Here is a 26542-nt window from a genome sequence, read left to right on the forward strand (position 1 = left end):
ACAGGTACATGAAAAATGTTCAGCATCACTAATCATCAGAGAAATGTAAATCAAAACCACATTGAGATATCATCTCACCCCAATTAGACTGGCCATTATGTAAAAGACCAAGAATAACAAATACTGGCAATGATGCAGGGAAAGGGGAACTCTTCTACACTGTTGGTGAGACTGTAAATTAGTACAGCCATTATGGAAAACAGTATGGAGGATTCTCAAACAACTACAAACAACTACAGACAGAACTACCGTTATGATCTAGCAATCCCACTACTGGGTATATACCCAGAGGAATAGAAATCATCATACTGAAGGGATACCTGCACTCCTGCATTCATCACAGCTCTATTTACAGTAGCCAAACTATGGAACCAACCTAAACATCCACTGATGGACAACTGGATAGGGAGAATGTGGTATATCTACACAATGGAATACTACTCAGCCACAAAAAAGAATGAAATTCTGCCATTTGCAGCAACATCGATGAGGCTGGAGAAAATTATGTTAAGTGAAATAAACCAGACACAGAAAGGGAAATACCACATGTTCTCATTCATAACTGGGGGGGAGGGAGGAAGGAGGAAGGGAAGAAGCAAGGGAGGGAAGATGGGAGGAAGAGGAAAGAAGAGGAGGAAGAGAAGGAAGGAAGAAAAGGAAAAGATGGAAGGAAGGAAGGAAAGGAAGGAAGGAAAAGAAAAGACCACATTAGTGCATTGAACTTTCAAAAGGAGAGAACAAACCTAAGGATACTAGTGATGAGGGGGAGTTGGGAAGTGATAGGTCGGGTGGAGGGCATGGGGAAGGATTACGATTTGCAATGATGGATATATTAATTAAAATTAAAAAGTGGGCTCCTCAAAATCATAACTGTTTTAGTCCATTTTGTGTTGCTACAACAGAATTACCTGGGGCTGGGTAATTTATAAAGAAGAGAGGTTTATTTGGCTTACGATTCTGGGACAGCTGTATCTGGTATGGGCCTCAAGCTGCTTCTACACATGGTAGAAAGTGGCAGGCAGCCGGCAGGTACAAGCAGATCACATGGCGAGAGGAAGCGAGAGAGAGAGAAGGTGCCAGGGTCTTTTTAAGCAACGAGCTCTCGTGGGAACTAATCGAGTGAGAACTCACTCATTAATCCTCCCTCCCCCAGGGAGAGCAGTAATCCATTCATGAGGGATCCACCCCTATGACTCAATCAGCTTCCAACACTGCCATATTGGGGATCAAATTTCCATATGAGTTTTGGTGGGGAGAACACACCCAAACTCCATCAATAACCAAGCTCACTATCACTTTTCCTATTCTATATTGATAAAGACGATGTATGAGAAATTATAAAGGAACAAAACTACCATAATTTGCAGATGATAGTTTTCATTAAAAACTATGACCGTCTTCATCAAAAATCCAAAGAACTCCGCAGAATGAATACGAGACTGCAGCAGGGCTGAATATCTGGGTCTATACAAATATAGATGTAGCATCAACATTTAAAAATGAATAATGTTCCTATACATACAGTCAATTAGAAAATGTAACAGAAAAAAAAAGCCACTCATTATATCAATAAAAACTATGTGACACCTTAAAATAAATAGAAGGGAAGATTCAATAGCATAAAGATGTCAGCTGTCTGCAAATTAATTTATAAATCCAGTGTAATTGGGATTTATGGATGGACTTGCCCTACCTGTTATGTAATCTTATTGTTTAGTTCTCTGGTTTTCTGAAGCTTGGAAAATCTATTGACTTGAGTGGTTAGCATGTTCCTTAGTCTAGCCTCTCAAATAGTGATTATTTCCTCCAACTAACTGACAGGAGATGAACTGCAGAAGATTCTCTGTTGAGGTCCCTGGAAAGTACTGTGTCTGCTGATTGAAGAGATATCCCAATATGCTTAATACTAAAACAACAGGTGGCAAAATAGATACATATATTATGAACTCATATTCTTGTCTAGAGGGATAGCCAGACATTTTACTCTTTGCATGGCACAGAAGTGCTATAGAGGTTTAGGCAGGGCCAGGGAGTTACTCTGTTCATATGCCTCAGATCTGCATACCTAAGAGTAAAGATAACAGAACAATAACTGGCCACCCTTACCATAAAACCATTCCTGCTAGAATAGATCTTGTAGATTTCTGACTGTATGCAGGACTATATCCCTAAGGACACATCAGAACCAGGTGCAAAATAAATTCACAAATAACTAAACAAATTAACCTAATGAATGCAGGCATTTAATACTATCTGGTGAATGGTAATGCAAACAACTGTTTTGGTTCAGAAACAGCTGATACAACTGTATACGGACAACAGATTCAGTTGTTTAAGTACACTCCTGAACTGGGATTATAGGCCCATTTGATCAGAGAGATGAAGATGATTATCTTCCTACATGTTGAGGTAAATTGGCTTGTGTCTAGTTTATTTAAAAAGAGTATACTTCAGTTTTAATTTTTAAAAATGCTTTAAATATAGATCATATAGTAACTCTAAGTTTAACCCTCTGAGAAACTGCCAGAATGTTTTCCAAATTTCAAGTTAGTTACTATTTTAAATTTAAAAGGTCGTTTTAAAAATAAATTTTGTAAGAGTATATAAAATGGCAAATAAAACAGACATGGTTTCTGCTCTTGTGGAACTTACAGTCCTGTGGAGGAGACAGACATTAAAAAGATAAACTAACAAATGAATGTATTGTAACAAATTATGCTAATTGCAAAGAAAAATTAGTAAGGATTAAAAAAGAACAACAGGGGGGCCTATGTGCAAGGTCAACGAAGGCCACTTTGGGCATTTACAGGTAGAAGGCATGTGTGATTGCCCTCAAGGAAAGAGAAGTAAAAGACCAGTGAGGCTGGAGAGTTTCAGGCAAAAAAGGAGAGGGCCCAAGATCAAATAAAGGGGTAAGCGGGAGCCAGATCTGTCAGAACTCGTAAAGTGCAACAAGAAGCCACTGCTGAGTTTTAAGCAAAAGAATGACACGATCAAACTAAAACATTACTCGCTGCTGTGTGAAACTAGGAGATGAGGAGTGGGCGGGGCCAAGAATGAAAGCACGTGTTGTCAGGACAATTGTAATTACACTGAGAACAGATAAGGAAGGGAAATTCTCCTAACGCCACCAAATGTGAATGGTGACTCCAGCTGCACTGAGAAACGTGCTTTCAACTTAGAAACCAAGCCTAAAAGAAATTTACATAACGCAAACTCCAGGAACTTAAAATTAAGCGAAATACCCTAAACTAGAACCTGAAATATTCGTGGCAATTCCTGCTATCCAAATCATTTCCAATAGTATCATCTGGCAGACAAACACGTATACTTGGGCTAAATTTTCGCCCCTTTTAAATACCTTCTAAGACGCAGACGAGCTACTCAGATGAAAGAAAAGATAAAGGACAGGTGAGCGGGAAGATGGGAAGGGAATGCTGGACAATGAGTGGGCCCGAACATCCAGCCAGTCTCCAAGAAAAGTACTTGTAAGCAGCCTCATTTAGACGAAAGAAAGATGGAAAAGCCCAACTGCAGAATTTCTTACTTATATTCTTCCTCCCTGGCAAGGAGGTCCCGTCGAGGTGTAGCCGGTTGCTGGACGTGTGCCGGGAGCGGAGTCCCTGGAACTCTGCGTCTCTGTAAAAGAAGCAGAGATTTTCAGACCCTAAGTTCAAGGAACTTCGGCCTCCTTGTCTCCCGGAGCCCAGTCACTACCCAGGAGTCTGAGTTGAACTGACCCTCACATCAAGACCTCGCCCCGCCATCTTTTGCTAGTGCAACGCGGTTACCGAGGCAACGACGCATATTCCCGCGAGAGTTTCCACATCCCGGAGCTTCCAGCCGGGCACAGACTCCTCCCACTCCCGGGCTTGGGCGGGGCCGCTGCTCTGCCTCTCGCTGATGCTCCCTCTGATGCTCCCTTCGCTGCCACGGGAACCCAGGAAGCCGGCCTAGAGCTCTGACTTTTAGCCGCTATAAATTCTCAACTTGGGTGTGAAGGAGTTTCAACCAAGGAAAGCGGATGCTTTTCCAATACACAATAGAAAGCAAGATCGTAAAGCCCCTGCTCTGCCCACCCCGTTTAAACGAACTCTTCAGCGGAATTATGAAGTTCTGATTTCTAACGTTTCCTTACAGCATACATGGTTAAGAGCTCAGGCTCTCAAGTCAGCCTAAATTCGTATAACTGGCTCTGCCACTTACTGGTTATATGTCCTTAGACAAATCATTCTGTATCTTGGCTACTTCATCTGTAAAATAGGAGTAAGGGTTGTGCCCAATTCACAGTTTACTATGAGGAGTAAATGAACTCGTGTTTAGGATCATGTCTGGAACCCAGTAAGCAGTCAGTAATTCCAGCGGTTTTAGAAAAAAATTTACAGTCTAGAAATAAACTTTCACATTTATGGTCAATGTGAAGGTTTTTTGGGTTATCTGTCTTTTTATTTTTAATTTTTAATAGTTCTTTATGTATTCTAGATACAAGCCTCCTATCAGGTATAAAATTTGCAAAATTTTCCTCCGTTCCTGTGGTTCGTCATTTTATTTCATTTATGGTATTTTTTTATACAAAAAGTTTTTAACTTCAGCAAGGGTGCCAAGATCATTCAATGGAGAAAGAATAGTCTTCAACAAAAGAATGCAGTTAGACCCTTACCTCACACCATGCACAAAAATTAATTCAAAATGGATCAAAGACCTAAACTTAAGAGTTAAAACTCTAAAGCTCTTCAAAGAAACCCTAGGTGTAAACCTTCATGACCTTGAATTGGGTAATGGATTCTTAGATATAGCACCAAAGGCATAAATGACAAAAGAAAAATAGATAAACTGGACATTATCAAAGTTAAAAACTTTTTGTATCAAAAGATACCATAAATGAAGTAAAATGATGAACCACAGGAACAGAGGGAAAATTTGCAAATTATATATCTGATAGGAGACTTGTGTCTAGAATATATAAAGAACTTTTAAAATTTAAAAACAAAAAGACAAATAACCCAAGTAAAAAATAGGCAGAGTTTTAAATAGGAATTTCTCCAAAGAAGATATACAAATAAACAAAAAGCACATGAAAAAATGCTCAATATCATTAGTCTTCAGGGAAATGTAAATTAAAACCACAATGAGATACCACTTCACACTCACCAGAGTGACCGTAATCAAAAAGACAGACAATAAAAAGTATAAGGAAGGAGGTGGAGACATTTGAACCCTCACACACTGTTAGTGGGAATGTAAAAATTGTGCAGCCACTGTGGAAAACAGTCTAGTAATTCCTCAAAAGTTTATGCATAATGTTATCACACGATCCAGCCACCCACTCTTAGGTATATACCCAAGAGAAATACAAAAACACAAAAAGTTATGCACCAATGTTTATAACAGCATTATTCATAATAGCCAAAAGATGAAAACAACCCAAATGGTCATCAACTGGTTAGTGGCTAAATAAACAGTGGTATATTATACAATGGAATATTTTATGCAGCAACAAAAAGAAGAAAGTACTGATACATACTGCAATATGGATGAGCCTTGAAAACATTAGACTAAGAAAAAGAAGCCATTCACAAAGGACCACATATTATATGATTCCAATCACAAAGAACCACATACTATATGTTTCCATTCCAATATAACCACACGTTATATAAATGTCCAGACCAGGCAAACCTGTACAGACAGAAAGTGGATTAGTGGTTGACTAGGCCTGGCAGATGATGGGTATGTTACACCAGCCCATCAACTGAGTGACCTGAAAGGCTGCTAGTTCTGAGTGGGGCCCAGAATAGAAGAACGCTCTGCAACAGGTTCAGGCTGCTGTGCAAGCTTCTCTGTCCCTTGGGCCATATGATCCAAGAGACCCAATGGTCCTTGAGGTGTCAGTGGCAGATAGGGATGCTGTTTAGAGCCTTTGGCAGGCCCCATAGGTTAATAACAGTGGAGACCATTAGGATTTTGGAACAAGGCCCTGCCATCATAACTAGTCTCCTTTTAAGAAACAGCTCTTGACTTCCTACTGTGCCTTAGTAGAAACTGGATGCTTGACTATGGTTCACCAAGTTACCGTGTTACCTGAGTTGCTCATCATGAACTGGGTGTTATCTGACCCAGCACACCATAAGGTTGGGCACGCACAGCAGCACTCAATCATCAAACGGAAGTGGTATACACATGATCGTGCCCGAGCAGGTCCTGAAGGCACAAGTAAATTACATGAAGTGGCCCAAGTGCCCGTGGTTCCTACTTCTGCTAAACTGCCTTCTCTCCCCCAGCCTGCACCTATTGCCTCATGGGGAGTTCCCTATGATCAGTTGACAGAGGAAGAGAAGACTAGGGCCTGGTTTACAGATGGTTCTGCAAGATATGCAGGAACCACCCAGAAGTGGACAGCTGGGGCACAACTTTCCGGGACTTCCCTGAAGGACAGTGGTGAGGGGAAATCTTCTCAATGGGCAGAACTTTGGGCGTGCATCTGCTTGTACACTTTGCTTGGAAGGAGAAATGGCCAGATGTGTGATTATATACTAATTCATGGGCTATAGCCAATGGTTTGGCCAGATGATCAGGGACTTGGAAGGAACATGATTAGAAAACTGGTGAGAAGGAAATTTGGGGGAGAGATATGTGGATAGATCTTTCTGAGTGGGAAAAGGATGTGAAGATATTTGTTTCCCATGTGAATGCCCTCCTCAGCAGAGGAGGACTTTAATAATCAGGTGGATAGGATGACCTGTTCTGTGGATACTAATCAGCCTCTTTCTCCAGCCATACGTGTCATCATCCAGTGGGCTCATGAACAAAGTGGCCACGGCAGCAGGGAAGGAGGTTATGTATGTGATATGGTGACACTCACTAAGGCCAACCTGGCTATGGCAACCTCTGAATGCCCAATCTGCCAGCGGCAGAGGCCAACACTGGGCCCTCAATATGGAACCATTTCCCAAGGTGACCAGACAGCTACCCAGTGGCAGGTTGCTTACATTGGACCACTTCCATCATAGAAGGGGCAGTGTTTTGTCCTAACTGGGATAGACACTTATTCTGGATATGTATTTGTCTTCCCAACACGAAATACTTCTGCCAAAACTACCATCCATGGACTCACCAAATGTCTTATTCACCATAATGGTATTCCACATAGCATTGCTTCTGGCCAAAGAACTCACTTCACAGCCAAAGAAGTGTGGCAATGGGCTGTTGCTCATGGAATTCACTGGTCTTACCATGTTCCCCATCATCCTGAAGCAGCTGGTCTGATAGAATGTTGGAATGACCTTTTGAAGTCACAGTTACAACACCAGCTAGGTGGCAATACCCTACACAGCTGGGACAAGGTTCTCCAGAAGGCTGTATATGCTCTAAATCAGCACCCAATATATGGTACTGTTTCTCCCATAGCCAGGATTCACGGGCCCAGGAATCAAGGGGTGAAAATGAAAGTGGCACCACTCATCATTACTCCTAGTGGCCCACTAGCAAAATTTTTGCTTCCTGTCCCTGTGACTTCATGCATAGCTGGTCTAGAGGTCTTGGTTCCAGAGGGAGGAACGCTTCCATCGGGAGACACAAAAACGATCCCATTGAACTAGAAGTTGAGGCTGCCACTTGGCCACTTTGGGTTCCTCTTCCCTCTGAGTCAACAGGCTAAGAAAGGAGTTATGGTGTTGGCTGGGGAGATTGACCCAGACTACCAAGGGGAAGTTGGACTACTGCTTCAAGACCCAGCTGCTTCAAGTCTGGAGCTGGTGAGCACTTGGAGCGAGAGCTGGAAAAAGCCACAGATGTGCCCTTTGGATGAAGTTGCTTGGAGGCGGCAGGGGAGAAGAGGACCTTGGTGGCACTGAGGCCAGCAGGATGACTAACAGGGTTCCCATAGACCCACATAGGAGTGAGGAGCCTCAACAACAGAAAAAAAAGAGCCACTCAGAGGCTGGTGAGTCATTGCAAGGGACTGGAGCATGGCCCATTCTATGGGAAGTGTCTGGATCACGGGTGGTGGGGGAGACAGGCCCACCAGGGGAACAAGGGGCACAGCAAGGACAGCTGACCGCCCCCCCCCCCCCCCCCCAGTCAGCACATGACAACTCAGTGGAAACTGGTCAGAAATATAGAACTGCAGGGGATGCAGTTTGCTGAAATGACTCAGGCTCAGACCAGAGTTTCCACACAACCCAGATGCACTAGATCTCACTAGACCCAGAAATACTTACAAGGTCAACAGTTAAAACCTGAGCTGCACAAAAAACCTTCTCCAGGGAATCAGCAGCAAAGCAGCAATTTAGCTCAACCACAGGGCTCAAGTGCTGGTCCCCACAGGAAGTTCCTCCATTTTAGAAGTAAGCAAAGGACAACAAATTAGTTCCAGTGCAGAGTTTAAGTGGTGGGAACAGCAAATAATACAACACAGAACTGAAAGTAAAAGCAAAATGCCCACAGATCAGAAACAAAGTTTGATATTAACTAGTGAAAGTCTAACACTGCCAAACAACACTTACAAAACCTAGAAGAACCAGAAGACTCCTGGGCTCCCAAGCCAGGGAGCGGGGAGGGCTGTGGGCCTCAGCCACGCCCCCCCCCACACCGACAACCATACCCGGCCCAGCGATGAACACCAGGCAACTGCCCAGGCTCCCAAGCCAGGCAGTGAGGGGCTGAGGACCTCTGGCACAGCACCCCAATGTCGGCCACCAGCTCAGTGATTACTACTGAGCTGCTTCCAATAGCTCCCCAGGCTCCAGAGCTGGGGCGGTAGGGGGCTGATGGCCTCAGCCACCACCCCCAACATCCACACTCAGCCCAGCAATGACCACTGAGCTGCCACTGTTAGCACCCCAGGCTCCTGAGCTGGGGTGGGGGGGCCAGAAAGAATACAAAATGGAGAAAAAAGGCAAATCTCTCTATCAACTGGAGCTGGGCTACACTCTTCTCTCCCTTCCGTGGACATCAGAGCTCAAGACTCCTTAGCTTTTAGGTTCCGGACTTACACCAATGACATCATCAGCCTTCCTGGTTGTGAGGCCTTTGGACTTGGACTGAGCCATGCTACTGGCATCAAGGACTTAAATCAAGGACATCATCAGCTTCCCTGGTTCTGAGGCTTTGGACATAGACTGAGCCAGGCTACCAGCATCCAGTTTGCAGACAGCCTACCATGGGACTCCTCACCCTTCACAATCAAGTGAGCTAATTCCACTAATAAATCCACTCTCCTATATTTATAACATATCCTATTGATTCTGTCTCTAGGGAGAACCCTGACTAATACAATGGGGGATTGGCTAAGGGGTTGCAGGGTTTGGGGATGAGTAATGAAAATGTTGTAAAATTGATTGTGTTGATGTTACACAACTCTGTGATTATACAAACCAAATGCCAATGCTTTATATGGGTTAATGATATATGGGTTTATATGGGCTAATGGTTAATAGTATGCTTTACATGGATTTATATCAATCAAGATGTTAAAACATTTTAAAAAATAGTAAATTATTGAAAGTATCAAGGGATAGAGAAATGTACACCATGCTAGCAGTAACCAAAAGAAAGCTGGAGTAACTATATTAATTTCAAACAAAGATAACTTCATAGGAAGGAAAATTATCAGGGACAAAGAGGGTCATTATGAATGAAATGACAGAGCTCAATTCTCCAAGGAGACATAATAATCCTAGTGTGTTTGCATCTAACAGTATAGTGTGAAAATGCATGAAGCAAAAATGAATAGGACTGCAAGGAGAAATAGACAAATCCACTATTATATTTGGAGATTTCATCACCCCTCTTTCAGTAACTGATAGTTCAAGCAGGCAGAAAATCAGTAAGAATATATTTCCCTGAACACTGTTAATCAACTTAAATAATTGACATTTAACAACAACAGAATACAACAACAGCAGAATACACACTCCATTCAACAACAGCAGAATACACACTCTTCTCAAGGTCACATGGAACATTCACTAAAATAGACCACATTTTGAGCCATAAAACATACTTTAATAAATTTATAAGAATAAAAATTAGTTTAGGGCAGCTATAAAAAACTACCATCAGCTGGGTGGCTTAAAACGACAGAAATTTATTATCTCACAGTTCAGAGGCAAGAACTTCAAAATCATGGTGTTGACAGGGTCATGCTCCCTTTGAAACCTGTAAGGGAGGATCTTTCCTTGCCTCTTCCTAGCTTCTGGTGGTGACTGTCACTCCCTGGCATTCCTTGGCTTGCATCTGCATCACTCCCATTTTTCTCTGCCTCTGTAATTATATAGTGTCCTCCCTGCATGTCTCTGTCTTCACGTGTCATTTCCTCTTCTTATAGAAACCCCAGTCATGTTAGATTAGAGCCACCCTAATATCCTCGTCCTAACTAGATTTCACCTGCAAAGACCACATTCACAAGTACTGAGAATTAGGACTTTAACATATCTTTTGGGGGAACACTGTTCAATCCATTATGGAAATCATACAAAATATGGTTCCAGGCCACAGTGAAATTGAACTAGAAATCAATAATAGAAAAACAGCTGGAAAATCATACAATTTTTGGAGATTAAGCACAATTCTAAATAATGCTTGGGTCAAAGAAGCAGCGAGAGAAAACTTAAAATGTTTTGAACTAAATGAAAATGAAAATACAACTTACCAAAACTTGCAGGAAGTAGTGAAAGCAGGGCTTAGAGTGCTTAGCATTAAATGCATATATTAGAAAGGAAGAAAAATCTAAAATCAACAATTCAAACTTCCACCATAGGCAACTAGATAAAGAAAAAGGAAAGGAAGGGAAAGGCAAGTCACAATAAACAGGTTTGGGTTGTCTTGTATGAATAATTTTAGAGGGCCTTGGGTAAAGAAGTTGTCCCCAGTTGCCTGGTACCTGGCCATGAGATGACTAAGACAGAGGAATACATTATTGCCTTCTGGGGTGTATGGGCCACACAGAGGAGGCATGGCTCTGGATTGGCTAGTTTGCATATCAAAGGCATGCTCTAGGCTGAGACCATTTGCTATCACTAAGAATTGGCCTGTCGCAAGAGGGGCAGTCTCTCCCCAGCCAGAAAGGATTTTTAAGATGTCAAAACATAATGTACAGAAAAATTAAAAATATCAGCAATATAATACCAATATTAGTAATGGAATAGGAGTCATTAATTTTCCCATGAACATTGAAAGGGTAATAAAGGAATAGTATGAACAACTCTATACCCACAAATTTGATCAATTAAATGAAAAGGACCAATTTCTTGAAAGGTATGAACTACCAAAACTCACATCAGGAGATAATCTGAGTAGGCAAAGCCACTGAGTAAATAATCTCCTAAGATAGAAAACACCAGGCCAAGGTGGTTTCTCTGGAGAATTCACCAAATATTTAAGGAAGAAATGATATCGATTCTACACATTCTCTTCTAGAAAAAAGAAGCTGAGGGAACACTTCCTAATTCATTCTGTGAGCCCAGCATTACCCTAATATAATACTACAAGCAGTTAAAGATGTTATAAGAAGAGAAAACTACAGACTGATATCTCTCATGAACATGACTGGAAAAAATCTTCAACAAAATTTTATCAAGTAGAATTCAACAAAGTATAAAAAGAATTATACAACACAACCAAGTGGGATTTATTCCAGGTATGCAAGGATGGTTTAATATTCTAAAATCAATCAATGTAATTCATCATATCAAGAGGATAAAGAACAAAAATCATATGATCATATAAAGCTTTTGATGCAGCAAAAGCTTTTGACAAAATCTCATACTCTTCATGGTACAAACTCTCAGAAAACTAGAAACAGAGGAGAATGTCCTCAACTTGATGAAGAACATCTACAAAAAACCTACAGTTAACATCATACTTAATGGTGAAAAACTGGATGCTTTCCTCCTTAGATCAGGAAGAACACGTGAATGTCCTATCTCACTACTTGTATTATTCCATTTCTGTTGCTTATAACAAAATACTTGGAACTGTGTAATTTCTAAAGAAAACAAAATTTATTGCTTACAGTTTCAGAAGCTGGGAAGTCCAAAGTCCAGGGAATACATTTGATGAAGGCCTTGGTGGTGGCAACAGTGAGCCAGGGGTCTCACATGGCAGAAAATGGCAGAGCAGAGAGAGAGAGAGAGACTCTTCATGTGCTCTCCTTTTAAAGCCCTCTGAAACACACCCCTGACCACCATTATTAATCCATTCACTATCACATGTTTCTACAATCTAATCACTTCTTGAAGGCCCCACTTTTCAATTACCCTAATAGGACTTCCCACCCTCTTGACACTGTCACAGTGGGGACAAAGCCTCCGATACATTAAACTTTTGGGGAGACACAATTCAATTCATAATACCGTTTATATTTAACATCATATCTGAAGTCCTAGCTAGTGTAATAAGAAAAGGAAATAAGTGAAATAGACAACTAGAAGACCCTACCACTTGTCTCTCCCACAAAGACAGACAAAACAACAAACATACAACTACACTTGGATGAAAATAACTAAAGGAGCACATCAAAGGAGTAATAGAAATGTTAGTGAGCACGGAAATTCAGGATAGCTACACAGAGAATGTAAGGTAACACCTGGCCTCCACCACCCCATCCACCAGCCAGAAGCAGCAGGGAACCAGGAGTAACTGCTCCCTGTGGGGAAATGGTATGTAGGATGACCCCAGAAACCCTCATCTACATATTGGACACCTACCATCCTCATCACAACTGGGGGCCCTGGAGTACTCACAAGCTCTAAGCCCAGCTGAGAGAGCTGCCTGGAGTTCATGCAGCTGTGCTTCCCCAGAGGAGCTGACACTATGCTCTGCCCTCTGTGGCTGGCTTAGCTACTATGCCATATTGGAACTGGAACTACCGATGAAGGGTATCTTACCCTGGAGATGAGTGACACCCTTTCATCCCAGAGACAAACCATTGAACTGACTTTCCCAAATTCAGAGCAGCTATAACAACTTACCCTGAGGGACTAGGTGGTGGTGGAACTGTACAACTCATTCCCCCTAGTTGCAGCAGTGTCCCTCCCCCCAGGCTGAAACTGAAGATGTAAAGCTGCATACTTCCTCTGGGGGAATTTTTAACTGTCTCACCCAGTCATGGCTTTGCACCACCCCCTTGAGACTGAGCTTAAGGGGTGCATTTCCCCCTGGTGAATTGCTGTCTTGGCTGAGCAGATGTTTGGCCAAGAAGCTGCTTGGCTGAAAAGTTGCTTGGCCAAGTTGAGTAGCTGTGCATTCCAGGGCTGAGCTGATGTAGTACTTCAAGACCCAGAGAAACAGCAGTGGCTGAGCTGAGACACCCTGTCCTAAGGGATGAATAACTCTAGTACTCTGCTTCCTGGAGCTGAACTATTCCCCTAGAGACTGAGATGCCAAGACACCCCTTTACCCTGGGAGTGAAGTCAGCACTGTGTGGTTCCATCCCCCCAAGGCCCAAATGACAGCTGCAACCTGCCATTCTGTGTTCTTGCTGCCACTAAACCTGGCCTCACAGAGACTACGATATTGCTAACTCCCCTTTTTCCAGGGGCTAGAGTCACTACTACAAGGTGCCAAGTGACAACTGAACCCCATTTACTCTGATTCCTGAATTGCTGCCATACTGTGCTCCCTGGGCACAAAACTCTAGAGCACCCTTCTCTTCCAAGTTGGACCAGTGCTATGCTAAGTCCCTGAGGATTGGAGTCACAGCTATAACCCAACCTACAGAGCCTGAGCTGCCAAGGGGGCCTCAGTGCCACAGATCCTGATGCTCTGGGCAACTGACATCCAATCCTGCCATAGTAAGTGAACCAGCACCCCAAGACCTAAGTGCCATGAGACACTGAGCCCAGAATCCCAGCTCCACAGCTGCTCTGAGCACCTGTGCCTTGAACCCAGCATCTGTGCAGCTGCTCGTAGGTCAGGTCAGACCCAACACCAAGAGGAATCCCCTTGAAAAAGTTGCCCCATTGTGGGAAAAATGAGAATAGGAGGACTCCAAAACCCTTGCCACCAAAGACTTTAGCAACCTATGCTGCCATTGCCACAAACATCTACAGCCTACGGCTCTGAGGCACTCACAGTTACTGGTAATGCTGATTGCAGCTGAAGAACCTGCCCAGAGACTAAACCACTGCATCTACATGAAAACAGAATCACCACACCCTTTTCAACCAGCACACTAAGACACAACTGCAGGCAAAAGACTCTGCCTATGAAAGCCATTCTGTAAAGTTTGGAAGAGGCAATTGTTTCACCAGAAGCACAGGCAACAACACAGGAAAACAAGAAACATGAAAAAGCAAGAAAATATGACACCACTAAAGGAACACAAGAACACACCAGTGACAGACCCCAAAGAAAAGGAAATCAATGAACTACTGAAAAAAAAAATTAAAATAATGATCTTAAGAAAACTCAATGAAATTCAAGAGAATACAGATAGACAATTCAATGAAACCAGGAAAACAACTCAGAATATGAAAGAGAAATTTAACAAGATGGATATTATAAAAAAAGAAACCAACAGAAACCCAACAGCTGAAGAATTCAATGAAAGAAATTACAAATACAATAGAGAGCTTCATCAGCAAAGCAGAAGAAAAAAATTTTTGAACTGAAAAATAGGTCATTTTAAATTACCCAATCAAAGAAAAAGAAAGAAAGAAAGAAAGAAATGGAAGGAAGGAAGGAAGGAAGAAGGAAAGAAAGAAAGAAAGAATGAAAAAATGAAGAAAGCCTACAGAAACTTTCAGACACCATAAGACAAACTAATATGGGCTTGCCTGAAGAAGAGAAGGAAAAAGCATTGAAAACTTATTTAATGAAAAACAGCTAAAAATTTTCCAGGCCTTGGGAGAGATATGGACATATAAATCTAGGAAGCTCAAAGGTCCCCAGATAGATTCGATTCCAAAAGGTCTTACCAAGACACATTTTAGTCAAAATGTCAAAAGTCAGAGATAAAGAGAGAATTCTAAAAACAGCAAGAGAAAAGAGTCAGGTCACATACAAGAGAATCCCCATTATTCTAACAGCAGATTTCTCAGCAGAAACATTACAGGCCAGGAGACATTGGGATGATATATTCAAGGTGCTGAGAGAAAAATATTGCCATCCAAGAATACTATATCTAGCTAAGCTATCCTTCAGGAGTGAAGTAGAAATAAAGTCTTTCACAGACAAGCAAAAAAGTGAGGGAATTCCTCAACACTAGACCAGCCTTACTTAATGCTTAGGGGAGTCCTATATCTGTAGATGAAAGGAAGATAATCACCATCAAGAAAACATGCAAAGGGATAAAATTCAGTGGTAAAGTAGGTACGTATAGAGTAAAGAAAAAATGAACCAAGTTTTATCACTACAGAAAAACACCAAACTGCAATGATAAACAGTAAGAGAGGAAGAAAGGAACAAAATATATACAGAACAACCAGAAAACTATCAACAAAATGGCAGGAGTAAGTCCTTACCTATCAATGTTGACTGTAAATGGACTAAATTCCCCAATTAAGATATAGATTGGATGAATGGATTAAAAATGAGATCAAACTATATGGTGAATCAAGAAACTCACTTCACTAGTAAAGACACACAAAGACTGAAAGTGAAGGGATAGAAAAACATATTCCATACAAACAGAAACCAAAAGCAAGCAAGAGTAGCTATACTTAAATCAGATGAAACAGACTTTAAGTCAAAAACTTTAAAAAGAGACAAAAGGCAGTCATTATATAATGCTAAAGGGATCAATTCAATAAGAGAATATAACGATTGTAAATATATGTGCACCTAACATTGGAGCATCTAGATATATAAAGCAAATGTTATTAGATCTAAAGGGAGAGATAGACCCCAATACAATAATAGTTGGGAACTTCAATGCCCCATGCTCAGGATTAGACAGATCATCTAGAAAGAAAATCAACAAAGAAACATTGGATTTAAACTGCACTATAGACTGAATGGACCTAACAGTCATTCACAGAACATTTTATCCAACAACTGCAGAATACACATTCTTCTAATCAGCACATGGAACATTATGCAGAATTGTCTATATGTGTGGTGGATTGAGTTATGTCCCCCACCCCACCAACTTACTAGAGCTTGAATTTTGTCCCCCAAGTTTTATGCATTAGAAATTTGGTCTCCACTGTGACTGTTAAGAAGATGGGAAATCCTATTTTGGTAATTGAAAGGTGGAGCCTTGAAGAGGCAATTGGATTGTAGGACCATGTAGCAGAGAATGGATTAAAAATGGTGGTCAGAGGCATGGTTCTGAGGGATTTAAAAGAAGAGAAGAGTCTGTCTCTCTCTTTCTCTGCTCTTTCTGCTTCCACTATCTTGTAATGTAAGACCCCTGGGTGACTACTGCCACCACCAGATGGACTTCAGACTTCCCAGCCTCAGAAACTGTAAGCAATAAGTTTCATTTTCTCCATAAATCACCCAGTTTCAGGTATTTTGTTATAAACAACAGAAATGGACTAATACAATATGTTAGGCTACAAAACAAGTCTCTACAAATTTTAAAAAATTGAAATCATATCAACTGTCTTCTCTGACCACAGTGGAATAAAACAAGAGATGAATAGCAAAAGAAACTCTTGAAACTGTACATGGAGACTAAACAACATGCTCCTGAAAGACCAATGGGTCAAAGAAGAAATTAATAAGGAAATTAAAATATTTCTTGAAACAAGTGAAAATGGAAACAACATACAAAAGCCTATGGGAAATAGTCAAAGCAGTACTAAGAAGGAAGTTTATAGCAATAAAGGCCTACATCAAAAAAGTTGAAAGACTTCAAATAAACAACCTAACAATGCATCTTAAGGAACTGAAAAAGCAAGAACTAATCAAACCCAAGTGTATTAGTCTATTTCCATTGCTTATAACAAAGTACCTGAAACTGGTTGATTTATAAAGAAAAATGACATTTATTGTTTACAGTTTCTGAAGCTGGTAAGTCCAAAGTCCATCTGGTGTGGTGACAGGGACCCAGGGGTCTCACATTGCAAGACAGTGGAAGCAGAGAGAGCAGAGCAAGCAAGAGAGACATACTCTCTTCTTTTAAAGCCCTCAGAACCACACCCTGATCACCATTTTTAATTCATTTACTACTACAATCTAATCACCTCTTCAACACTCCACCTTTCAATTACCATAATAGGATTTCCCACCCTCTTAACAGTCACAGTGGAGACCACATTTCTAATACATAAAACTTGGGGGACACAATTCAAGCTCCAGTGAGTTTTGGGGGGACATAATTCAATCCACTATACCCAAAATTAGCAGAAGGAAAGAAATAATAAAGACCAGAGCAAAAATAAATGAAAAAAATACAAAAGAGGAAATAAACCCACAAAATGTTGTTTTTTTGAAAAGATGAACAAAATCAAAAAGCCATTAGCTAGACAAACCAAGCAAAAAAGAGAGAAGACTCAAATAAATAAAGTCAGAATGAAAAAAGAGACATCACAACTAATAGCACAGACATACAAAGGATCATTAGAAACTGTAATGAAAAATTGGGTGTCAACAAATTGGAAAACCTGGAGGAAATGGAATCCACCCCATCTCTCCTGCACAGGAGGTAGAAAGAGCACAGATACCATGACAGGGAGGCCCAAGGCAGGGAGGTGCCCCAGCCCAAACCCACTCCACCCACACCCACCCACACAGAAGGCAGGAATAGCTCTGCCATAGGGACAGGGAGCCCTGAACAGAATCTGTGGAGGTGGTCCACAACAGGAGCCACCACAGCTTCTATCTGTGCAAGGACAGCTTGCCACCACAGTAGCAGCCACAACCACTGTGCAGGTGGCCCACGGCATATCCAACTGTACTGACACAAGGAGAGTCACCAGAGGAGCCTGGGGAAAAAAAGAGGAAGTCCTTCTCATTAAAGTCCACTCCGGAGTAATATCAGAAACAATTGATCTACCAGATGACCAAAAATCAATGTAGAGATACTAGACATATAAAAAAAGAAGAAATGCAATCCCATCAAAATACCAATAACATTCTTCACAGAAATAGAAAAAACTATCCTAACATTCATATGGAACAACAAAAGATCCTGAATAACTAAAGCAATTCTGAGCAAAAATAAAATAAAGCCAGAGGCATTACACTACCTGACTTCAAATTATACTTCAAAGCTACTGTAACCAAAACAGCATGGCACTGGCATAAAAACAAACACTTGGACGAATGGTATGGAATAGAGAACACAGAAATAAATTCATGTACTTACAGCCAACTGATCTTTTACAAAGGCACCAAGAACATACATTGGGGAAAAGACTGCCTCTTCAATAAATGGTTCTGGGAAAACTGGACATCCATATGTAGAAGAATGAAACTAGACCCATACCTCTTGCCATATACCAAAATCTACTCAAAATGGATCAAAGACTTAAATATAAGACCTGAAATTATAAAACTTCTAAAAGAAAATATAGAGGAAACACTTCAGGAAGTAGGACTGGGCAAAGACTTTATGAATATGACCCCAAAAGCACAGGCAACAAAAGGAAAAATAACCAAATGGGATTATATCAAACTAAAAAGCTTCTGCACAGCAAGAAAAACAATTCATAGAGCAAAAAGACAACCTACAGAGTGGAAGAAAATATTTACAAGCTATGCATCCAACAAAAGATTAATATCCAGAATATACAAGGAACTCAAACAAGTTAATAAAAAACAAATAGCTCAATTAAAAAATGGGCAAAGGAGCTAAATAGGCATTTCTCAAAGAAAGATACACAAATGGCCAACAGACATGAAAAAATGCTCAAGATCACTCAGCATCAGGGAAATGCAAATCAAAACCACATTAAGAAATTATCTCACTCCAGTTAGACTGGCTATCATCAGAAAGACAGAGAATGACAAATGCTGGCAAGGATGTGGAGAAAGGGGAACTCTACTACACTGTTGGTGGAATTGTAAATTGGTGCAGCCATTATGGAAAATGGTATGGATGTTCCTCACCCAACTACAGATAGAATTGCCATATGATCCAGCAATTTCACTGCTGGATATATATACCCAAAGGAATGGAAATCATCATTTTGAAGGGAAACCTGCACTCCCCTGTTTATCAAAGCTTTATTTACAATAGCCAAGAGTTGGAACCAACATAAATGTCCATTGTTGGATGACTGAATAAAGAAAATGTGGTATATTTACACAGTGGAATACTACTCTGCCATAAAAAAGAATGAAATTCTGCCATTTGCAGCAACATGCATGAACTTGGAGAAAATTATGTTAAGTGAAACAAGCCAGGCACAGAAAGAGAAATACCACATGTCCTCACTCATTCATAAGTGGGAATGAAAAAATAAACAAATACATGAAAAAAAGAAAGAAGCAATGATCACAATAATACATTGAACTTGAAAAAGGAGAGAACAGAACTGAGGTTAACACAGATGGGAAAGGAGGATGGGGAGAAGGGTAAGGAGGAATTGGTAAAGGGCCACAAAAAATGATTACATTGTATAATGTTAAATATATTAATTATCCTGATTTGAGCATCATATTTTGCATACAGATATTGATATTCAACTCTGTACCCTACAGATATGTACAATCAACTATGTTTCAATAAAAAAGAAAAGAAAATGTGGTATAAATACACAGTAGAATACTATGCAGCCATAAAAAAGAATCGCATCATGTCATTTGCATCAGTATGGATGAGCTTGGAGGATATTATGTTAAGCGAAGTAAGCCAGGCACAGAAAGAGAAATACTGCGTGTTCTCACTCATATGTGGAAGCTAAGAAAATTGATCCCATAGCAGTAGAGAGTAAAATGGCAGTTACCAGAGCCTTGAAGTGGGGGCGGGCGGTGGAGATATTGATGGGTTAGTTAACGATACAAAAGTACAGCTAGATAGGAGGAATAATATCTAGTGTTCTATAGCACTACAGGGTGACTGTAATTAACAACAATTTACCGTATAGTTTCAATTAGCTAGAAGAGAGAATTTTGAATGTTTCCAACATTAAGAAATGAGAAATGTTTGAGATAATTAAAAAAAAAATCAGTGGTTGCCGGGATTTCAAGGGTGAGGGAGGGAGGGACGAGGGATGAATAGGCGAGCACAGAAGACTTTAGGGCAGCAAACTATTCTGTATGATACTGTAATGGTGAATACATGGTATTATGCATTGTGCAAAACCCATAGAACTCTACAATACAAAGAGGGAACCCTAATATGAAATTAAGTCAACAATAATATATCTATGTTGATTCATAATTGTTACAAACGTAAAACACTAATGTAACATGTCAATAACAGGAGAAACTGTATATGTGGGTGGGGGGAGGTTATGGGACCTATTTGTACTTTCTGCTCAATTCCTCTGTAAAACTAAAACTGCTAAGAAAGAAATTTTAAAAAGAAAAAGAAAAAGGAAAACAAATAAAATATATGCAGATTGGGAAGGAAGAAATAAACCATCTTTATTCACAGCTGACATGAGTGTCTATGAAGAAAATCCAAAAGAATTACTAAAATACTCCTGGAACTTATAAAATTGATAAATTAAATTTGGTATATACATACAATGGACTATTATTCAGCTTTAAAAAGGAATAAAATTCACACTCTGGCCAGCCAACAAAAAAAAGAAAAAAGAATAAAATTCTGGCACATGCTGCGACTTGAACGAACCCTGAAAACATTATGCTAAGTGAAATAAGCCAGAGACAAAACATCAAATATTGTATGATTCCATTTATATGAGGTACCTATAATTGACTAATTCATAGAGAAAGAAAATAGAACAGAGGTTACCAGGGACTAGGGAGAGAAGAAAATGGGGAATTATATTTTAATGTGTACAGAGTTTCTGTTTGAGATACTGAAAAAGTTCTGGAAATGGATAATAGTGATGATTGCACAACATTGTAAATTTGTACTTAATTGTACTTAATGCCATCAAATTGAACACTTAAAAATGGTTAAGATGGCAAATTTTATGTTGTACATATTTTACCACAATAAAAAAAATCCCAGTAGAGGGGCAGCCTACAAAATACCTGATCAATACACCTCAAAACCATTAAGGTCATTGAAAACAAGGAAAGTCTGAGAAATTGTCACAACCAAAAGGAGCCTGAGCCATGACAACCGAACATAAAGTGGTATCCTGGACAGAATCCTGGAACAGAAAAAGACAGTAGGCAAAAACCAAGAAAAGCCGAATAAACTATGGACTTTAGTAACTAATAATGTATCAGCAATGGTTTACTAATTGTAACAAATTAACCATATTAAGGTAAGATTTAATAATAGGGAAAACTGGGTACAGGGTATATGGGAACTCTCTCTACCATATTCTCAATTTTTCTGTAAATCTTAAACCGTTCTAACAAAAAAAGTATTTTTAAAAAATAAGCTGAAAGGGATTTCTGCTCCAACTGAATTGTGAGCTTGATGTCTAAAGCATCTTCCCACTGCACAACAAGCAGATATTAAAAATAATACATATATATGCATTGCTGAACTTGAAGGAAGTAGTAGAAGTTTCTGTGTCCTTCTGACATCTCCCCCTCCAGATTTCTGCCCCCTAAAAACAAAAGTGATTCTGATAGTTGGCCATTAAGAATAAAAAGATTAACCTGAGAAAATGTTCATAGAAGAACTGTGTTCAGAAAACAAGGCTTACTTCAACAGTAAAATATAAAGGATAGAACCACCAACAATGAGCAAGCAACAAGAGACTATCAGGAATGAGCAAGGAAATGTGACAAATAAATGGAGCTTTTAGACATTAAACGTATATTTGTGGAAATAAAAATACTCAGTGGATAGGTTGAATGGAAGATTAAACACAGATAATTAGCAAGTCAAAAAATATCTGAGAAAATTATCCAAAATGAACAGAGAATGATTAGTATGTGGGAAATATGAAAGAATATTAAACAATATAGAAGTTAGACTGAGAAGATCTGACATATGAATAATCAAATTGCAGGAAGGACAGATTTTAAAAATCGAGAAGCAATATTACAAAAGTTAATTGCTTGGAATTTTCCAGAATTATGAAAAACACAAATGCACAGATTCAAGAAACATAATGTATCACAAGGAGGCTGTCTTAGTCTGTTTTCTGTTGCTATAACAGCCTACCCAAGACAGGGTAAAAAGGACAGTTTATTTGGCTCACAGTTGTGGAGGCTGGTAAGTCCAAGAGCATGCTGGTATCTGGCAAGGGTCTTCCCATAGTGGAAGCACAAAAGGTAGAAGCAAGCACACTGGACAGAGAGGGGCACCAGGGGCTGTACTTACTTTATAACACCCATTCTTGAAGTAACTAACCTGTTCCAGAGCGAATGACATTCATCCACTCATCACCTCCTGCTGGGCCCCACTTCTCAACACTGTTGCATTGGGGATTAACTTTTCAACACATGGACTTTTGGGGGACACATTCAAACCATAGCAGAGTGTATTAGTCCATTTTGTGTTGCTATAACAGAATACTTGAAACTGGGTAATTTATAAAGAAAAGAGGTTTATTTAGCTCACGATTCTGGGTCAACTGCATTTGGTGCAGGCCTCAGGCTGCTTCTTCTTATGGCTGAAAGTGGCAGGCAGCTGGCAGGTACAAGCAGATCACATGGCAAGAGGAAGCAAGAGAGAGAGAGAGAGTAGGTGCCAGGCTCCTTTTAAACAACCAGCTCTGGCAGGAACTAATAGAACAAGAACTCACTACCCTCAGGGAGAGCATTAATCAATTCATGAGGGATCTGCCCCCATGACTCAAACAGCTCCCAACACTGCCACATTGGGGATCAGATTTCCACATGACCATTAGGGGGACAACACATCCAAACTCTATCACAGAAGATAAATTTAAAAATCTATTCCTCGAGCTTCAAAACCCCAAAGAAAAATGAGATCATTAAAGTAGCCAGAGAGAAGAAAGACAGCTAACCTACAAATAAACGATGAAAGTAGATGTTTTAATAGCAAAGATGGAAGCCAGAAAGAAAGTAAAATAATGAGTAAAATTCCATGACAATAAGCTTCATTAGAATGAGAATTTAGATCAAGCATGATTGCTGATTAATCACCATTTATCACTAATGATTGACTGCCTGCTGTCCTATATTCATATGGGATGGGATAAACTTTTATCTTCTGAGTGGATGGGGTTGGGAACATGGAGGCAAGGGTAAGGTGGGTGGGGGAAACTAAGCACCCTGTCTCAGGAAATAGGGAGCCAGAGGGTGAGTTCTTTATCGCCAGTATTCTTCCGGTCCAATCTCGTTTGATTGAACTGACTAAATGGGCCACAGCTAAATAGGAGATTACTATAATTGCCACCCCTTCCCTGGAAGGCCAAGCCAGTGAGACAGGACCATTTAGTGTTTATTTTGGAGCAGACAGGCAGTAGCAGCACCTTAAAGGAAAGACTTATAAATAAGTACACAAGAGATGCCTCTAGGGACCCCCCAGAAATACTTGAGGAATGTTGCAGACCTGGCTAATGTCCTCTGTAAGCAGGTGGAGCAAGTGCCAGTGACATCTGAGTATTATTGTGAGAATGGTTCCCATCTCTGTCTCCAACCGACCTAATTCAGAATACATATGTACAACGTATATAAATACACATAAAAGCCAGGAAAGATTTCACTAATATGTTAGCCTTGGTTATCACAAATGATCAAATCTGTATGCTCTGCTTCACTACAAAGAACACATATTACTTTTGGAATATTTAGAACACTAAAAATAAAATGAAACACATATAAGATTACCCACTTAAAATACAAATGGAAAGATTGAGCAATAGGCAGACTGAGAAAAAGCCTATGGATTTGGCAAGAAAGAAGTCACTGCTGGCCTCAGAAAGGGTATTTATAGCAAAGTAGAAGAACTAGAAGCCATGTTACAGGGAAATGGGTGCAAGGCAATTACTCTCAACAATATGTTTAAGGAATTTGGTGCCAAAGGATGGTTGCACATTTCTTTTGAATTAGTCCATATCCAAAAATCTGAGGCTGAGGCCTGACCAACTAAATTGCCTCATGCTAATCTCTATGTTTGTCACTTTAAATTTTTACCACATCTTCTCTTTTTAGATTTTTTCAACTTTTGTTAGATTTTATTTTAAGTAAGTCATTTTAAGTCACAATTTTAGTCATGGTCAAAATTTAATAATTTTAATAATTATTTGATTTCTCTTAAGTTAATGTAAACTTATAAGACACTATTATTTACAACTCAGAAAGCTATAGGTTATAATTTTCAAAAAATTATAATGCGGCTTTATATTTTTCCCCAATAGTTTTTATATCAGAAATTGGGTAATGATCATTTTTATTTTTTATTTTAATAATATCCAAAGGTAAACGCATCTTTGTGGCCTTCTTGGAAACTGACTATTCACTTTAAACCAACAAAATAGCACATATATTAATTGGATTAAAACAAGCTTACGTTTTCTGAACTTTAGTTAACAAACTTGCAAAAATCTAATGAATCAAATATACATTAAAATGTGTAAACTAGTTATAAGTGGATAAAAAGAAAGCAATTCCAGTCCAAAGTAATAGGAGAAAATATTGGTTTATGGAACCAACTTAGTCTTAATTTATATCCTCTTGGTCATAACTTTAGTAGAAAAACTTTATGTTTTCCAGTGTCAGTTGTCAAAGAACTCTGTAACGCAAATTTACATAGGGACAATTCTCATTTTTTTCTCTTCATCCATAAAAAAAGCTAGTGCTATTAAAATTTGGATTCTCTCTCCATATTTTAGGACAATTATAGATGCCCACGTCAAACCTGTCTAGTTATTGAAATGACATGCTTTAAAATTATTACCAGAAAAGATACATTTTTTAGTTTACGTTTTAAGAAGCAGACTAGTCCAATGCCCTACAATATATAAATAATAAGTACTGGTAATTAAATATTGTATTATATATTTTTGAATATTATATTAATAAAAATATATATTTAATATAACATAAACAACATTACAATAAAAAATACAATAGTAATGTTATTATTAATAATAAATAATAAGATACATGCTGAATACATAAAATGAATCGTAAAAAAAATTTCTTTCAATCTAACCACTGTCCCTACACACGTTAATATAATCTATCTTGGGAGGGAGAGATGATTTCTGGATGTTCTTCTCAGCAGATGGAGAACTGGCAGCAAAGAAGATCACATTCACACCCTATTATTGTTTGTTATGTATTTTTCGACAGCTGTTCTCTACCTTCAAACATTGTGTAATTAATGTCAGATGAGGTCAGACATGACTGTGTTTAATCTGTAGCCCTTCCTGAGCAAAAGTAGAGCCCCAGCTATAATTATTCACTCTTTTCAAAGCCAGTGTTTATGTGCAATAGTTATTAGATTTGGTTATGAATCTGCACCTTACTTTGACCTGTCATACCCCAAACAACAGAGGTCTCTTCAAGTCCTGCCCCGATAAGACTGATTTTCTGACGTCTTTCAGGTAATACTTATTTTTCTGCTAAATGGCTAAAAGACACAGCTGTAAGTCAAATCATGTATGAAACATATCATTTCTCACAATGCTCATGTTGAACAAGGAAGTGCTCTGTGATAAACTTTTCAAACAAACAATGCTTTCGATTTTTTCTACTTTAAATAGAACTTTTAAATTCAAAAATAGTCTCCCATAGTTGAATTCTGCAAGGATCTGAAAACATTTAGGAGTGTTTATAATTTTGTAGCCACCACATATGTTTTGAAATACTGTTTCAGAGTAATAAGAATGTATAAAATATAGCATTTGGCTATTGAAACATGAAAACAAACAGGAATTAAAGGATATTGTGAATTCTGGATCTTTATGCATTAAAGTTCATCACTTTGAATGTGACCTGAATAAACATTTGTGGTTGATTTAATACTATGGAGCTAGTAACTAGATAAAGTCTTACAAGGGGGGGTGGAAGCTAATAGCTTTGCAACCTTGTGTAAATAACTTAACTACCTTGTGCCTCAATTTCTTAATTTGTGAAAAGGAGAAATCCATTTGGTAGGGTTGTTATGACAACCAATAGGTGGTGCATTTTAACAAGATCCCCAGGAGATTTGTATGCACGTTAAAATTTAACAAACACTGATCTGGGCATTTTAGGATTGTTAGGAACATTCTCATGTTATTTCAATTATTGAGGCTCTATCGTGGATATGCAGAGGAGAGGTCACTGGCAGGAAAGGAAATAGTCTCAATAGCCATACAGCTAGGCCATGGAGAGAATTGGGGTATCATTAAAAAACAACATTACTCTAGTAATCTGCTTACTTCATCATACCTACGACAGCAGACTTTCATTGCTCTCAGTTCTAGTGTTTTACCAGTTAGCTACTGTCTTCATGCAACTGCTCCTGTCAACAATAATAAAATAACCTTTCATAGTAGGTGTCTCATTCAGACTTCATAAGAAAAGTATCTGTTGGTATTGGCCAGTTATTGGGCACCAGGCACCACTCTTAGCCAAAGCTCTCATGATAGGCTCA

The 26542-nt window shown here is 39.4% G+C and overlaps 2 protein-coding genes across 3 annotated transcripts in view; one reads left to right on the forward strand and one right to left on the reverse strand.

The window, feature by feature from the left end:
* TEX9 (testis expressed 9) overlaps window positions 1–3770 on the reverse strand; it is a 57769-nt gene extending 53999 nt beyond the window's left edge. For both annotated transcript variants that reach the window (XM_063089086.1, XM_063089084.1), the window contains exons 1-2: window positions 3741–3770; window positions 3548–3639 (exon numbers count right to left, since the gene is read on the reverse strand). In XM_063089086.1, coding sequence (XP_062945156.1) covers window positions 3548–3639; window positions 3741–3767 — 119 coding nt within the window. In that variant the 5' untranslated portion in view covers window positions 3768–3770. The remainder of the gene's footprint in view (window positions 1–3547; window positions 3640–3740) is intronic.
* The window catches only part of MNS1 (meiosis specific nuclear structural 1), a 131871-nt gene that overhangs the window by 98854 nt on the left and 6475 nt on the right, over window positions 1–26542 (forward strand). The window lies entirely within an intron of this gene.

This window comes from Cynocephalus volans, chromosome 3, assembly GCF_027409185.1.
Source record: "Cynocephalus volans isolate mCynVol1 chromosome 3, mCynVol1.pri, whole genome shotgun sequence".
NCBI classification, from domain to species: domain Eukaryota; kingdom Metazoa; phylum Chordata; class Mammalia; order Dermoptera; family Cynocephalidae; genus Cynocephalus; species Cynocephalus volans.